Source organism: Meles meles, chromosome 16, assembly GCF_922984935.1.
Source record: "Meles meles chromosome 16, mMelMel3.1 paternal haplotype, whole genome shotgun sequence".
NCBI lineage: Eukaryota > Metazoa > Chordata > Mammalia > Carnivora > Mustelidae > Meles > Meles meles.
Window position 1 is genome coordinate 65,892,415 of NC_060081.1, and position 18,305 is coordinate 65,910,719.

General features: G+C 46.7%; 1 protein-coding gene across 13 annotated transcripts in view; it reads right to left on the reverse strand.

Annotated features, from left to right (window-relative positions):
• The window catches only part of PTPRT (protein tyrosine phosphatase receptor type T), a 1,093,025-nt gene that overhangs the window by 713,414 nt on the left and 361,306 nt on the right, over nucleotides 1-18,305 (reverse strand). For all 13 annotated transcript variants that reach the window (XM_045981319.1, XM_045981314.1, XM_045981318.1 and 10 more), the window contains exon 3: nucleotides 11,199-11,470. In XM_045981319.1, the coding sequence (XP_045837275.1) occupies nucleotides 11,199-11,470 (272 nt within the window). The remainder of the gene's footprint in view (nucleotides 1-11,198; nucleotides 11,471-18,305) is intronic.

Sequence of the window (18,305 nt, forward strand, 5' to 3'; positions counted from 1 at the left end):
CTCAGATTTTCAAAACAAAGTTAAAAAAGAAAAAAAAAAAAAAAGCCACAGTCTAATGCCCAGCAAAAGAAGAATCAGCCACATGGAACATTTTTAATGGATTTCAGAAATAACGTTTGAATGCAGAAAAACAACCCAAACATGGCCTGAAACCCCGATCTGCACCTTTTTCATTGTTGTTTCAAGTGAAGCACAGAGGAGAATTCCTTCCTAATACCCCAAATTTCTTACGATGTGTGACAGAGGAGCTTACCTTGGAAGCTACCGTAAGTTGAGGAGGGTTTACCCTGACTTGATTCTACAACCCTCAGGAATATAGTCCATCTGAATTTCTTTCATTTTAATTCTAATACAGTTAACATTCAGGGTTATAGTAGTTTCAGATGTACAACCCAGTGATTCAACACTTCCACACCACACCCAGTGCTCATCACAGCAAGGTCACTCTTCGACCCCCAGCCCCTATTTGTCTCGTGTCCCCCAACCCCCCTCTCTGCTCTGGTCCCATTCCCTCCTACCCCCAACAGTTTGTTCTCTGTAGTTAAGAGTCTGTTTCTTGGTTTGTCTCTCTCTGCCACCTGAATTTCTTAATAATACCTCCTGAAGATAAGCCCCAGGCGCAAATGTTGGTATCCAGGAATCCAAAGGCAACAAGTCCTTTGAATTCTCCATTCTGACTCTCACCCAAACAGTGTATTTCAGTAGAGCTTGTAAAACTCAGTTAACAGCTTTCCTTGGCACCCATTGTCTAACTTTGCCTAGGAGATGTGACTACCTATGTAGACACCTTGACCAATGCCCTTGACCTCCCTAATCCCATGGTCTTTATCTCCCAACCAGCTTCAGACACATCTGCGTCCTTGTCCATTCCAGAAACCAGAAGTCGCACCCACCGGTATTCTGACACAGCCTCTTACCCTTCACTCCTGTTAAACCTGCTCCCGCTGCTCATGCTGTACCCTGGATCTCATGCTTCTCAGAGTCTATGTGATGGCCCAGATCTCCTGTATTCTCAGCAAGCCCAGGGTCACCCTGCCATGTTGGCTAACCATTCCCATTGATCTCAAAGCCCCAATTCCTTCACCCCCTCGTTCCAACGTTGACAAGTCTATTGCAAACCTGCCTTCTCCACTTCCATGCCTCACACAAATACTCCGCTTCAACATCACCCACCCAGTCCCAGCAGACACCCACAGCACATCTTCAACAGGTAAAGAGACAGGAGATGGGTTGAGTTCTAACTTCTCGCCCATCAGTCAGAGGTTAGAGGACACCTTGGATTACCAAACACCAACCACTGCCTCCTCTCCTCAAGGCATGCCCATGTTCGACCCTCCCCACCTCTGCTGCACGTTCCAGCTTCTTGGTCCTTCCTGGTTCTGTCTCTTTACCTGTGTCTCTGAACTCTTTTATCCTTGATTTTGGCACATGTAAATGCTGGGGCTTCTCTTATTCTTTAAAAGCTACCCTTGGGCAGCAGGTTCTGCTCTGGCACAGTCTAGCTGTGTTTCAATCACATGTGGTATTCTCAATGGTTTTATCTACACTCACTCTCAACACTCCCTTACTTCCCATTGCACCACCCCCCCCCCACCACTATCATCTGGACTTTGTCCCCAACACTTCCCCCAGAACTGCTTTCAAGGCAAATACCAATAACCTCATAGTTGCTAAATCCAACAGATAGTTTTCAATCCTTATCTTAAGCAGGAAATCAGTGTCGTGGTGGGGCTGAATCAGAATGCCTTGGTTCCGGTCCTGGCTACACCACTCACTACGATGTGACTCTGGGCAAGTTATCTTACTGCTCTGTGCCTCAGTTTCCTCATCTGTAACTACAGTGCCCACTTCATTGGATAATTTTTCAGATTAGAGTTAATACCTATTTGGAACAACATATGGCACATGGTAGGTTTTCAATGTTTGCTAATAATTATTATTAATACTTGACCACTTTTCTATAATTATCAATGTTTGTAGCTTCTCCCTTTCTGGATCACTCTTGTTTAGGCTCAAGTGACACTTCACTCTCATGGTTTTTCTCACAGATCTGGGACTATACTGCCATAGGTTTCTTTGTAAGCACTTGTCCTCCCAAATTTACCCCTCAAATGTGAGGTTCCTCTATTCATGTTTTTACTGAGCACACTCTTCCTCCAATGACTGGCAATTCGCTGACAATCCCCAAGTCCAGCACTACTCCATAATTTTCACTGAACAGTAGTCTCACCCAACTAAGAGATCTACATTTCATGCAGATATTATACACAGATGCCTCACACACAATCTGTATGCAACAGATCTAAACAGCATCCCTATAAAGTGGTCTCCCCTACAGCCCCATTATCGTTCCTAAATATGGGCTTCAGTGGGTTACCCTATGACCTGTCCAGTCACTACTATGTCCAGTAGATGCCCAAATCGCACCAGATGCAAACAAATCGCATCTGGTGCGATTTGGGCATCTACTAGTGCTTCTCCTTCTGCCTTGCTTCTCATTTTCTTTTTGCTTCTGACTTAGTATTTCTAAATCTGGCCATGTCTTTTCATTTTTGCTATTAAGTTGAACCACATGAAGCAACCATTTTGTAAGTCAAAGCCAGTTCAATTCCAGTCCAACAGCTCTGGTTCAAATCTCCATCGCTCTTCATCTCTAACCTCGACAGCCTATACAACAGACCCTTCTCTCTCCTATCTTTCACTCCTCACTTCAAGATTGTGGATAGAATGTAAGGCAGATGATGAGACCAACAGGAAAACCTTCAAATGGAAACTTTTTGTGGCCCATGTGGTCACTCCAGGTTAATGGATTCAGAGGACTCAGTGGGGCCGAGAGCTCAAACAGCTATAATGAGAGAGCCGGGACCTGGTAAAGAAGGGTGGTGATGGTTGCCAAGAGACAACATACTTGGGTGGTAAGATCTATCATTAAGGACACGCATGGCTGCCTAAGGATTGTGTAAAATTACTGGGGAATGACAGTTACACCAAACATACAGCAACCGGCTCTAGTACGACAACCACTCTGGAAGACGGGTTTACTAAGGTAACAGGGTCCTTCAGAGACACAAAAACAAAAATGTGTAGGGAGTGGGGGAAAGTCGGCAGAAATTAAGGCTAAATAAATGATAAATGCTACAGCCTGCAAAGAAGTAAGTCAACCAAAGGCCTTACTATAAAAAAATTAAGTATCTACTTACATTTTCAATAACTGAAAGGAAAACAAAAGCAAAGGCCATAGGGGGAAAAAAATAGAACACAGAAAACACATTTAAAAACATGAAAGCATTCAAACTGTGTAATAAAAAAATGACAAAAGAAGAAACATTTTTGTTGTGACAATAAATATAAATGGGTTACATAGAGAAAAGGTCTCAGACTGTCTAAATAAACAAAATCTAAATGTACACTACAAGATAAACTAACAAAATGATCCAGTTAACTTAAAAGTAACAAGTTGAACAAATGCATAATAGCAAACTGCAAATAAACAGAAAACGGTTGTTGTAAAAATAATGTAAAAGTGTCAAAGTATAATTTAAACTGGGAAAAAAACCATTAAGTAGATTAAAATGTCATTCTTTAAATGCATGAGTTAATAGATTTAAAAGGAGAAAATGAAGAGGAATAAAAACAAAGTTTGAAAACTTTAACTCATGTCTTAGACTCGTGCCAAATAGAAAAAAAGAGATAGAAGTATGTGCTTGTATCTTACGAATATATGAATAATAATGAATATGAATAAAAATGCTTTTACTAAACATATATTATTTAACTCAAATGTCAGATTACAGGTTAAAGATTAACTTCAAAAAGTCTCTCACAGAACAAATTGTATAGGTCTGGGCCTATGTATTTTCTATGTTTTCTAAGGCTAAAAATTCATGACAAAAGCTTAAAAATCAACTTCTTAAAATTGAAATGTATTTCTTAAATATGTAATGCCTTCCATAATAACTATGATTTCAAAGTATGTTTTGTATGTTAACAGAAGTCTGAAACAAAATTAAAAGCCAAATGGCAAGTTGAGAACAGTATTTGTAACATCTAGGTCAGCTAAAAGATAAATAACCTGTTTTGTGTCAAGAATTCTGAAGAATCAACAAAATAAATCCCCCAAAAGGAAAGATGACAAGTGACTTCAACAGATAATTCACAAAAGATAAAGTAGGAGTGGTAACAATCTATGAACGCATCTTTTAAATGATACTAGAAAGATTAAGGCAGATGAGTATTTTCCTTGTACTTTTCTAGGTTTTCTAAATTTTCTGCGAAAGAATGAGCTATCTTACATTTGCAAAAAAAATTAATTGCTTTATGGTGCATTACATTTTTGTATCTCTCTTCATGCTGCATTATCACTATATCATGTACCATGGCACAATTAATTCCACTATAGCACCTATCAGCCTATCACACCATATTGTAATTGCTTGTTCCCAAATCATTTCACTCCCTAAACTCTAAACCCACTGGGAACAGAAAGAGTGTCTTCATTCATCCCTTCATTCAGCATTTACAGAGACCTTCCTCTGTACCCAAAACTGGGGCACATGTTAGGGCTATAAAAGTGAATGAGACAATTAAAGGTCCTAACTCTGATGAATTTCACATTCTAGCAAATGGAAATGGAAATTAAATAAATATATAAAATTAAACTCATTTTGTAATTGGTGTTATGAAAGAAATAAACAGAATATTGTGATTAACTAGGGGAGGAGGGTTTACTCAGAGTGGTCAGGAGAGAACACTATGGAGGTGATACTTAAGATGAGACCAGAAGGACCAAAGTGACCTGTTAAGAAAAGTGTCGGGGTAAGGGCTAAGGCCATGAGGCAGGAAAGAGTTGGGGATGATCTGGGAGCACAGGAATGAGACTGATGTGGCTGGGATACAGTGAGTAAGCTAGAGGCACAAGGTGAGGCTGAGCATTAGCTGGGGGGTCAGACAAAGTGGAGTCTTACAAGACATGGCAGGGAGCCTGAATTTTCCTCTAAGACAACGATAGTTCTGAAGCCGGGATCTGACATAATCTCATCTACATTCTACAAAGATCCTCCTGGCTGTGCTACGAAAAGTGTAGTCATCCAGTTGAAAGAATAAGGATGACTCTAATGAAGGTGGTGGTCAACAAAGACATTAATGGCTGGAGGAGTATTTTGGAGGTAGAGATGAGATATCTGCTGTTGGAGCAAGAAGGGAGAAGTGAAGGAAAGAGAAGACTCAGTGATGACTCTTCAACTTGGGGCTTGAGCTTCTAGGTTGAAGATGACATAATGAATGTGTGTGATGGGCATAGAGGCAGGGCAACATCAGGTTTTCTTTTTGGCCATGCTAAGCTTGAGATGCCAAGTAAGCATCTTAATGGGTATGTTGAGTGGGACCCTGGATTTCTGCTTCTGGAGCACATGGGTGATTTAGGACCAGAATTACAAATACGGTAGCTTTGGCATCTAAATGTCATTCCAAGCTGAAGAACTGAATGAGGTCACCATGGAAGGCAGAGTGGGTAGTTCAGAGAAGAGAGCTAGGGCCCAAGGTCAAGTGCTAAAAGCACAACAGAGGATCGGGGGGTGGGGTGGGGTAGAGATTGAAGCATGACTTTAGGTAGAGAGAAATGAATCAAGGAAATAGGATCGCACATAAGGGGGTGAAGGAATCAATGAAACAAGCTTGTAGAAGGGGGAGTGAACTGGGGTTAGGACTGCAGTGAGGGATTGGTATTGATCAGAAAGGACACCTCATCAACTGAGGCTGAACGATAATAAATATAATAAAAACTGAAATATAACCACAACAATAAAGGTTGGCAATATTTACCATTTATTACATGGTCTTGATCCAGTCTCTCAAAAGCCCTAAAATGTGGGGCCAGCTACATTACCAAAGCTCAAAGGCAGAGCCAGAGGTAGAATGAGAGCCAAGGGCCGGGGCTCCCAGCTCATAGTGCACAGCCATACCCATTACTGGGCTTCAGCAGAAAGCAGTCCAATTCTCATTTAACCAAAACACTTGGTCAAGCAGAATTCTTTTTTTCCAGTTAATCAAAGTACAACTTAAACTCTGCTAACATTCAGACTGTTTCTCACAATCATGACCCAGTGTCTAACCCGTATCGTAATTATTAACAAGGGTTCCATTAATGAACTCAAGGCTGGTCATGGGAGGATAGGTGAGAGGAAAACACATTTGTTCACTGTTCCCTCTCCCTTCCTCTGCAGAAATAACAATTCTAGAATGAGATAGGGAATCTTCCACTTATCAGAATTCCTCTTGAGTGTGTGTGTGTGTGTGTGTGTGTGTGTGTGTGTGAGAGAGAGAGAGAGAGAGAGAGAGAAGCATCAGGGTAGGTTAGACTCGGGCTTCTCAAACATGGGAGAAACATATTCCATAAGAAACAAGGGAAAGAATTGTAAAGGGCTTGCAATATACATGGTAAGATATTGGTAAATATTACTGTTATTGTTGTTCTTAGTCTGGGGAGAGGGATGGACTGTAAGAGGAGGAATCCCAGGGAATGATGCTAGGTCTGGGGAAAGGAAGAAGCTAATGGACCACCCAACATAACCATCCAATCTAGTCTCCACCTCAAGCTTCCACTGAAGTTCCTACACTCAACAGAGTCTTTGATAGGAGTCCAGACTGTCAGAAACTGGCACAGGCTGGACTTCGGGTCCACATGGGGTTACATGGAAATAAAGAGCCACACACGCTTGCAGGAACCAAGGGAGATGGGAAAGGTGATGGGGAGTAAGTACAGAAGCAGAGAGAAAAAGACCATGGCAGCCCACGAATTCTTTGATGAACTCTCCAGACTCCTAAGATTCTAGAACTAGGGTCCACAGGATATTTCCACCACAGGGCAGGCTGGGGATACAGCTGAGAATACCGTACTTCCTGGGACAGAACTGGGGCAAGTCCTCCCCATCACTGCCAGATCATTCACAGTAAAATGCTCACAAAGCACACAGGAGCCAAAAGGGTCTTGTCTTGGGCGTGTCACTCCAGAACCAGATTTTTTTTTTTTAATAACAATCATGCACTCTGCCATGAGATAGAGCCCTCAATGTCTGGGGAGTGAGGCATCCACAACAGAGACACAAGAGTGGATGTATCGGAAATAGGGCCAGAAGGGAAAGGGAAGGAAGAAGGTCTTTGTTGGACCCTCTCAGACCTACCTGGACTCACCTGCTGAGGCAGGTCCCCCCAACACTGAACTCTCTCGATGAGGCTGGCACTAAGGTGGGTAGAGAATTGTAGAGGCTACCTGAGTGCTGTTTACAGCTGGCAGGGAGGGCAGGGAGGGCAGAAGTCGGCCATGCCAACACCCAGGGATGCTCCATGTCAGTGTAAGGAGGCAAGGGCCCTGACAGGATGGGGATGGGACAGAAGGCCTAGGCAGGGAAAGCTACCAGCTCTGCAGGACATTCTTCAACCCCAAGGCCACCACATGGACCTAGGGTCAGCTACAAGTGCCCAGCCTGTAGAACCTTAGAGACCTCCTAGTGCTTGCATGGAGGGGCACAAACCTCTCCCCAGGCATGAGCATGAATGAAGTCAGGAATTAATTTCCCAGGAGAGGCTCAGAGATGAGTCACCCTCAACCTCTCCAAAAAGCAGCTTGTGTGCATGTCAGGGAAAGAACCGGATAGGTCAGGACACGGTTTAGATGAGTGGGTACTCTTTTCTCACCTTCTGTAGTCCTTGAGCAGAGAATCTGCACAGCCAAAGTCTGAAGGGCTGCAAACATCTTCTCCAAAGAGAGAAAAATGTTGGCTTGCCAGCATCCCTCTTAGGAAGATGACTACGTATTTCCATGGAGAGGGGTTGCTCAGGGTGAAATCAAGAGCACCCTCCCCCACCCCAGCCCCAGGAGGTCTGAATACAATGAGGAGAGCTCACTGCTCAGCAGAGAGGGGAGGTGAAAGAGAGGAGATGGGGGGTGGTGAAGGGTGGGAGAGTGGCCCCCTCTGTGAGATGCACCCCCCTAAATTACACGTGAGGTCACTAAGTCTCCAGAGTGCCAGAAGGTAGTGCCCCATCCCTGAGAAAGGGACGAGACCTCAAGCCCAGTGAAATCCAAGCCTGGCAGGCCCTAGATTTTGTGGGTCTACATAGAAATTACAAGTACTAAATAATGGGCAACTTCACCCAGGCAGGTGCTGGAACACAGAGTAAGCAGGTGGCTGCAAACCAGTGAAAACTCCTCGTTTTTTCCTAAATCTTGGGACAGAACAGTTCAGAATCATTAAAAACATAAAACAGACTAATATCACCTGCAAGAGGGCCCAGATCTAAAGCAGAGCTTAAGCGGTTTTAATAAGGCCCTGCTCTTCCGGGAGGAGGCAGGTGTGGGGGTATATGGTCAGGGGCCATTCATCCCCGGCCCTGCTGAGACCCTGGTGCCACAGAAACCCTAATAGGAGAGATGAAATTTCCCTCTTTATTACGGAGCTAAAAGTCAATTTTGGAACTAAGAAATATGACTTTAATAAATGAATACATAAGCCATCAGGAGAAAACTGAAACTGTGTTTAGTCCACAGAATCATACATACAGGACCAGAGCTCAGGGTCTGATGAATTTTCAAATCCTCTCTGCAAGCATCTTTGACTCTCCTGACAGTCCCTTCTTCTGTCCCCTGGATGTATGCGTGGGTAGTGACTCCTGGAGCGTGCAGGTGCACTTGTATGTGCCCCTCTGGGTGTGTGGCCAGACTATGCACTAGTGGCTCTGTGTGTGTGTGTATGTGTGACAGAGAGAGAGAGAAGTTTCTGTCCTAAACTGTTACTTTTAGTACATTAGTGGCTTTCTCCCCACCAGGCTCAGAGCAGAGGATACAATGTAATGGAATGATGCTGGAGGGCCCAGCAAGTTAGAAATCTGAAAATTCTCCCTGATGAGGCTGCTCATCACAGGGAATGGTACAGAACTTACAGAGGACAGCTCAATCATGGTGGGGATTTCTTCACAGAAGGTATCCTTCCCCCTTCCTCTGTCTCCTGTTCCTCCCTCTGTTCCTCCCCACTTTCTTCCAACAGTTGCTGAGGCCCGCCACGAGCCTGACACATTGGTTAATGTATATGCTATCTCATTCAGTCCACAGAACTCTTCACCACACCTATTTCCTTCTCCATTTTACAAATGAGAGAACTGACTCAGAATGATGACAGGATGCATCCAACATTACAAGGCTAGTGAGTGGAAGATTCTTCTAATGTCTTTTTTTTTCCCCAAAAGAAGAAAACTGAGCTTGGTGCCAGAGGACCTAGGGAGGACTATGGGAACGTCCAGTCTACTGATGGCACGCCCTACTCTAGAACACAAGACATGTTGCTCTCCAACACAAGGAGTTATACAGAAGTCAATGAGAGGCAATAAGGTTACTTTGTCCCACAGAGCTGGGACAAAGGGGATGCCCGAGAGATGTCCTCTTTCCCCTCCATATCCCATCAAAGACCGGGGCCAACAGTGGCACTGTCCCTGTCCTGGATCACGTTTCCTGCTCATTACACGTGCACCTGTGTCCCTATCCTATAATCCTTTTGCATCAAGCCCTAGATAGGGGTTTTCTAACTGGAGCCCTATGGCTTCACTGGGGGTATCCATGGACTTACAGACACACTTACTTTACTTATACTCAGTTATATGGAGGGGGAGTCTTGGGATTAGGTATCCGGTTCTGGTCTCAGCTTTCCCACTGAGGTGCTGCGTGCTCTTGGACTTCAGTATCCATCTCTGGACCTCAGTTTTACTACTTATATCAAGGTTCAGCAAACTATGGCCTGGAGGTCAAATCTGGCCCACCTCTTGTTTTTATACATAAAGTTTTATTGGAACACAGCTGCATGCTTCCACTCGTTTACATATATCTGTGGCTGCTTGCACCATCCCTCTGTTGAACGCAGTCCACAGACGCTGAACTGAAGGGTGTCTCAGACGTTCCCACCACTAACCTTGCCAGCCTCAGGTCCACTTCCTTGCCACAAAGCTCAGAGCAGACTCTAGAGAAACTTCCCCAAAATGCACATCTGACTATGTCACCTCCTGACTTAAACCCTCTCAACAGTAGGCATGGCAATAACTGCAAAATAGGCAGAAAGGATTTATTGGGGTGATGAAAATGTTCTAAAACTGGTCGATGGTGCTGATTGCACAACTTTGTAGATTAACTAAAAATCACCAGATTGCACACTTAAATGGGTCAATTCTATGAAACATACATAAATACATAAAGCGGTTTTTAAAAAAGAAAAGCTTTCAAGAGTCCTGGGCCAAGTGAGCCCGCAGCTGGGCTTCCCGGGCACGCTCTGGGGACTGACTCCAGCCTGTGCCGCGTGTGTTCTCCGTCCACATGGAGAGAAGGCGGCCAAGTGGGAGACGTGTTTAGAAGCCAGGGCAACGAGGTGGCATTGCTGAGACATTTTTACTACAGTCATGAAAGGGCTGGTCCACAGTGAGTTGAAACGAAAAAACTGGTCTTTCCCAACAGTTTGAGGAGCACTGCTCTCGAGGAAGGATCACACTTCATCTCCGTGGCCTGGCATTCAAAGCCAGCCACAACCTACTCACCTCGGCAAGCTTAGCCACATGCATACCTCCTTTGTGTCTCAGCCTTAAATAAGCGGGAGCTTCCAAACTCTGAAAAAACTCTCTCCCTTGTTCCTCCAGCCCCTGGCATGCACCAGTCCTGACAAATCAAATGCCTTTTTCTTCCTTGTTCAATAATTGCTTATTCATCCTTTAAGACGTAGCCTAGCTGCCACCTCCGCCTGGAAGCCTTCCTAATTGCCTTCCCCCAAATACCATCTTCCTCTGGGAGGGAGTGGTGATCTTTTGACTATTTATCTCGGCTCTCAGAACCTCACATTTTTCATCCATAAAATAGGAATAACAATAGTACTTCACTCATCAGGCTGTTATAAGCAATTAGTTTGTAAAAGGCATCATGCCTCTGTTCCCCCAGTATCCTGTAGAGCCCGCTGTGTCCCACTGTACAGTAACTGGGTGTTTATTGCGGGTCTCCTCTTCCTGAGCAGGATCTCCAGGGAGGCAAGGGCCATGCTGGACCATTTCTGCACCCACAGGTAAGTAAGTAAATGAAGTCCTTTCTTGACTAACAAACTCTAGGTAGGGCAAGAGGTCTATAGATTTAGGATCACTTTTTTTAAAAAAAATCAAACCAAAGAACACCATACCTGGTAGAAATGTGGCCAGAAGGTGCTGATGGCAAGCTCTGCCTTCACCCAGCCCTCGGTGACGACCCCAGACACGTTCCAGACAGGGTTCCCCTGGGGCCCGCCGTTCACCTTCACATAGACATTCAAGGCTCCCGGGCTGGACCTGTCCCGGCTGGAGAAGTAGTAATGGAAATCGATACAGTGGGTGTCATTCTCCTTCAGGGTCGGCAGGAGAAGGTGGGCCTTCTGGCCAGAGGCCCTCCCAGAGCTGTTCACCATCATGAAGGATCCTGGAGAGCCACAAAGGGGATGGAAAATAGAGATAAAGAAAGAAAATCCTTCTGATAATCAGTCATGTCCCTCAACGTGGGGGCTGGAAATCAAGTCACTCTACAAGGGCCCGACTGATCCTGAGGAAGCCACATCCCAGTTACAGAAGAAGAGAGAGGGGGAATTCTAAAACCTGCTCAACAGGCAGTTTAAAAATTAGGAGATCAGGGTGCCTGGGTGGCTCAGTCAGGTAAGCATTCAACTCTTGATTTCAACTCAGGTCATAATCTCAGGGTCCTAGGGTCAAGCCCCACATCTGGCTGCCTGCTCAGCGTGGAATTGGCTTGGGATTCTCTCTCTTCCTCTGCCCTTCGCCACTCGTGGTTTTTTGTTTTTCTTTCTCTCTCTAAAATTAAAAAAAAAAATCTTTAAAAAAAATTAAAATTAAGGGACGGTAACATGTACTACTACTTCTACAAAGTAGACACTCTATAAACATTTACAGAAGAAGCGTTCTATCCAGCAGGTCCTAAAGGAAACAGAACAAAACCCCAGGAATACAGCTAACTGCAGCCTCTAAGGGTAAAATGTGACATACAAGCTCACGCAGGCTTGGGCTGTCTCGGAAGCAGATCCTCTGTAATAAGGAGGTATCGTTCCAACACATTCCACAAGGACCCTTGCATTCAGGCTGAGGAGTAATTGCAAACTATCCATTAATATTGCATTCAGCACAGGGCATGAGTTTATGTATCCCAGGAGGACACATGAAAAGTAGAATATATTCAAGTAAGCAAGGAAGACTCTGACGAAATGTGAGAACCAGCTGGAAGATGGTCGGCCTGGAATGGACAGTAAGTAACACTTAACTAAGCACTTAAGGAGTACCAGTGTGACACTAGGTGTCTTTTTAATATACTATCCGGTTTAATCTTCAGAATGACCCTGGGAGGTAGAGGATTTTCATTTTCTTTAAAGACTGAATGGCTTGCCCTGGGCCACTCAGCCAGGAAGGGATGGAGGAACCCCAGATTCTCTTCAACTCAGCGTTTATACTATTACTCCACAGCAAACATGACTACGGTTTTTCAAGCATTAAGTAGGTTGCCTGCCCACAGAAAGGAAGCAAGCATCTTTGGAGTTGCTTTGACAGATTCGATGACTGTTTCTAGTTCTTCAACCCTCCCCGGATCCATGTCCAGGACCTCCCAGAAGAGGCAGAGGGCGTGTCCCCATCCCGTGACGTTGGGCTGCACTTGCTTTGGTCAACAGGACATCAACAGGATGAACTGAGGAGAGGCGTGACAGGTGCACCCCCAGCTGGGCTTGCCCTCTGTCACTCCCACCACCTTTGATGAGGAGAACGTACCCCGGCGAGCTGCCCCTTTCAGCTGGGGATCAAGGGGAGACATCATGGTGGAGAAAGGAGCTCAGCCAGTGCTGAAGGACCAGGCCATCCCCACCACACAGCCCAGAGCACAGCCATGCGGTCAACACACCCAACTCCAACGTTCCAGTCTACCATCAACGCTCAGACCCACGAGTAAGAGAATAAATGCTCACTGCTGTTTGCCACGGAGGCAGACCGGGGAAAGAAACCACAGGAGACCTATTTCCATTCAAAGGGCCTTCTAACAATGGCCTGGAGACACAGTGAGTGAGTTCCCTGCAGTGAAAGGTGGCTCAGTAGAGCCTGAACGATGGAAGAGACATCTAAGGAAATTCCACAGTCAACTGTGAGGGCCGAACTCTGTGACTTAAAGCCCTACGATGCTAGGAAACAAATTGCATCATAAAACACAGTAGATAAACTCAGGGGATCCGGGGATGAATATTCCCACCTAGAAAAACACTATTGCTTTGAAATCTTATTTTAACCACTAAAATCTTCCATTCGGAAGGAAACCTTAAGACTGCTTATCCTCAGTCGAGATGAGCCACTTCAGAAAGTAGCCTCATTTATTCACCCTAATACCCGGAAGACTAAAGCAGCCAGCTAAGAAGAGCTGGGCAATCTGTTGCTCGCTGGGGTTCTAAAAGGTACCAGGCGTCCATAGCCCATCCTCCCTGGGTTCTGAACGAATTTAAGGACAGACACGGGAGGGGGGCACCTGGGTGGCTCAGTCAGTTACGCGTCCGGCTCTTGATTTTGGTTCAGGTCGTGATCTCTCAGTTGTGGGATCGAGCCCTGAGTCACACTCCATGCTCAGTATGGAACCTGCTTCAGAGTCTCTCTCCCAGTGTCCCCCAAACTCCACTCTCTCTGTCTCTCTCTCTCTCAAAAAACATAAATAAATAATAAATAAATAAAAACCTTAAAAAATATAGATACATGAGAAAGAGAGAGTTCAAAACCCTCTATTTCATTATTCACAAAACTGGATTAGAGAAAGTATCTTGGATTTGAGGCCACATTAGGCTTCCCGCCTTTTCTTCTCTGCACCCACACACTCAGCAGCAAGATGGTCATGGGCTCCCTCCTTCTGACTCCATCCAGATTCCCAGGGCCAGAGCTATCCTCCAGGGATGGCCACGGAAGACCCCTGAGTAGGCTCATCCCCAAAATGAGCCCACAAGAAGCAAGGGGACTAAGAGAAACAAGAACCTAGGCTCCCAGACTTTCGCCATCCCACCCATCAGAAAACTCTCCACCTCCTCGGCTAAGAGCCACTGAAAGCGGCTCCCCTCCACCCCTCCACGTTTCCAAGAGAATCAAGTCTCCTTGTCCATGGCCTGGCAGAAACACACGGTAAGTGGAGAGATGCCCCTTGTCAGACGTAGTATCTTAGCTATCACAACCTCTCCCATGAGGCAGCGAGGAAGGAATCACTGCACGGGGGAAATAGTACAGAAAGAAGACTGAGCTAGCATCCATGTCTGTATCCGCTGGTGTATGTCCCACAGGGTTCCAGGTGCCCTGGGAACACATGAGGAATGTCCCACAAGCCCCACAAAGCTTGGGTGACTATCCCGGCCGCAGAGTGTGGCAGAGCTCTGGGAAGAGAAGGCAGCCGGAGAAGCGAGCTGCGCCTGGCTCTCTCCACTCAGAATCCCATGGCGCCCCATGGGCATTTCAGCTCTTGTCCTCCTGGCAGTCCACACCGGGCTGCTTAGACTCCGCAGCACATTCGGGAGGGTTTCCCTCCCACTAACTCAGGATCCTACTTCTTTTCATCCCAGCTCCAGTTGTGAGGCAAGCTCCTAGAGAAGGCAAAGCCACATAACCCAGAGCCACTCACGGATGTTGAAGGCTGCTTTCTGTCTTGCTGCCCCAGGGACTGTTGGCCGAGGATGCTCCATCTCCTGGAGACAGAGCTGGTGAGACACAGTGCTTGGCCCTCCATCTACCCTCCATTTGGAGAAATTGCAGGTTGATGAACAGACCGGTCCTCTTTGCTGTTCCGGGCACATCGCTGGATTACGTTCTGTGGCCGCCTCTTAGAGGTTGGTGGGGCCATGCCCCTGGGTTCTAGCCAATGGGGCCAGAGTAGGAAAGTGTGCCACGTGCAGGCTTGGTTCATAAAAGCTACCTCCCTCTCCTCACCCCTACCCCCATTCCTCCACCTCTTGTCTCTCAAAGGATCATCTTTGAACTGGCAGCATCAGCATCACCTGGGAGTTGGGAAGAAATGCGGCATCTCAGGGCCCACTCCAGGTCTACTAAATCCAAATGTTCTTTTTTTTTTTCTTCAAGATTCCCAGGGATTTGTATGCACACTAAGGTGTGAGAATCACTGTGCCACTGTCTTTCCCAAGTACCAGCTAGCTGAAGCCTAGGATTCCAAGAGAAATGGAACACAATAAAAGGAGCCTGGTTCCCTGAATGACCATGACCATGAGGACAGGCCACTCTCCCATTAGGAATGCTCATTTTGGCTTTAAGTAAACAAGAAATAAACTGTTACTGGGTTATTAAGCCACTGAAACCGTGAAGTTGATTTCCGCAGCTAGCGTTATTGTTCTGGCACCCCCACAGAGCCCTTGCTTCCTCCTAGTCCCTTTACTTAAGGGGATAAGATGAAAAATGATAGTTACTAAGCAAAGCTGCAAGACGCGCGCCAAGGAGGGACATCGCTAAGAGCAGTGTCCTAGTGTAAACAGAAGCAGAAAGAAAGAAGAAAAGGAAAACCACGCACTCTGAGCATGAACTCTTGAAAAAGCAAGAAATATCTTGGATCATCATAAAGATCACCTGTCTTCGGTGGGCCAGAGCTGGGTGGGGTCAAGGTCACGATACCACTACGACCACCACCACCACCCTGGCCCTTCATGTCTATCTGGGTGACTTGATACGCATGTCGCAGCCTTTAGACTAGACAGAAAGGTATGGGCTTTGGGGCACAGCTCAGAGAGAATAGGCAAGATCATTGGAAACATTAAAAAAAAAAAAAAGGACGAAAAATGATGACTGCCCAGCCCACCGCTCCCAGTGCACCTACCCACAAAGGAGGGCAGGGTGCAGGCCAGAAAGGTACAGCAGGACGGAGTCCTGCTCAGGAATGTCTTGGTGAAACCAGAGGAATGAGCAGTGCTGCTCTGGAGTCCCAGGGACACAAGGTGACAGGGTGAAAAGTCAGTACCAGCAGGTGGCACCCCCAGCGGGAGGGCAGGGGTACTGCAGCCCTGTTGATGCTCTCCAAGAAGCAGCTTGTGGGAGTGGGCTTCCCAACAAGTCCAGAAAGGGCTCCTTCCCGACATGAAACATCCAATGCAACTGATCTCATCACTCAGGACAAGGGAGAGCCTTCTGAGGGCAGACAGAGGCCCAAAAGTCAAGCAGGTAGAGGCTCAGGGGATACAAGATTTAGGTCCTGGTTTGGTGACCTGTGACTGCTGTAACTAATTACCGTAAGTGCAGAGACTTAACAGAACTTTTGAAATTTATTCTTATATTGTTCTGTAGGTCAGAAGCCTAAAATTAAGGTGTTGGTAGAGCTGCTTTCATTCTAGAGGCTTCAGAAGATGGTTGATTTCCTCGTCTTGTCCAGCTTTAGAGGCGCCTTCCTCCCTCTCCAAAGGACCTCACTCCACCTCGAGGTCCACTGTCAGCTCTCTTGTCCCTGACTTTGGTCTTCCTGCCTCCCTCTCAGAAGGACTCTTACACACTGGGTCCACCAAGAGAATCCAGAATGATCTCCCTGTTGCAATATCCTTAACTGAATTACTTCTGCAAATCCCTTTGCCCCATAAGGTAACATGCAGAGGTTCCAGGGACAAGGACATGGTCATCTTTGGAGGACCGTTACTCGGTCATCAGACACTCATATTAACATGAACATGCTGTTGGATTCCCAAGCCAGTGGACCAGAGGCACAAGGCCCAATCAAAACGGCTGGTGGAGGCTGTTGAGAACTGGGAGAATCTGAGCACTCATCCATGAGTGTAGAAGATTCCTTGCACCATGAGATCTGCTCATCACCAAAGCCTTGGAAACTGGCATGAATGAAAGTGAAAGGTGGGGTCCCGTCATTTGGCTCTCAATTTGGAGGAAAAAAATGAGAAAGTTTTGGGGTTCCAAGTAGGGGACGTCCACCCTTCAGCAGTAGAAACTCGCCAGGGCTCCTGGCCACTGTGAACATCACGGTCACACACTGCTCCCCAGACATGACCTCTGCATGGTTACCCACTCCAGGTTAATCAGACTGATAACCCAAAGAAACTGTCCTGGTGGCCTAGTCACCCACTATGCGAACTCCCTCCCTGCATTTGGGGAACTCCTCCACTTTGAAGCAGGACCTCCCTTCCCCCACAGAAACAGAAGAGGCCAGATGCCCTCTTTCCCAGCCCACTTTGTGGGTAAGACTCAGGCACACGTTCTGGGTTCCACAAAGCAGGAGCACCTGACTCCCATTTCTGAACTAGAAGCCCGTGAGTCAATGAGCCAGGGTTCAGGGGCCCAGCCTGAGAGAACCCACTATGGAGAGGGCAGCGGCAGAGACAAGGCCTCAAATCACAGCAGACCAAACAGGATCTGGCCTCATGCATCTGAAAGGACAGCTCTGGAGTAGAGCACAGACGGGATTACATCACAGAGAGAAGGGTGATGAACTTGACTGGGGTGGGGTGGGGGGCAGGGCATCTCCGAGGCATGGGTGACACGGAGCCAGGGTACAAAGAACGCGAAGACGGCAGACGTCTCCAGCCAGCGAGTGCAGAATCAGGAGCCCCAGTGGTGGGATCTGGCTAGCTTGCCACCCCGTTCGTGTCCCGGCACAAATTCCAGCTCCCAGCAATCTTCCGCCTGTGTTGCTCCGAGTCCCCCAGGCACGTACTCCCTGGGCGGCTGAATTAACCATGTCAAGCCCATCGTCCTCGTGGCACTCCCAGCCTAGAGCTCCCGAGGGCACTCATGTTCAGCTGTGGTTTCTCAGGGACAGGGCAGGTCCTTGCCAGCATCTATCTGCTGAGGTACACCCTTGGGGACACGCAACAGACCTGCTCTGGCCCCAAAGTCAATAAAGTTCAAGAGACAGTTCCTTCTGCCAACTTACAAGGTCTGTTTTCTGGTCCCCCATCAGGGTGCAGGCTCAGCTCATGCAGGGCCACTGCCCCCTGAACTCCACTGGGCATTGTCCTCTGCAACAGACTTTCTCCTCCACTGTGGCCCTATAGTCACCCCCTACAGCAGGTCCCTGTCCTGTCTGCAGGACACACCTGAGTGTATACTAGGATATTCTAACAGCACATTGCTCAGTTTGCCTCTCTCCCAGCACCCCTTCCCCAGGAATATCCTCAGTCATGTTAGTGTACATCACTGGATGTGAAGAGATCCTAGAAGCTTTACAGCTTAAATCCCCACAGTAGGATCTAGGTGAGCCTTCCTCTTTCCCCATCAGGATTCCTTTCCTCGATGTG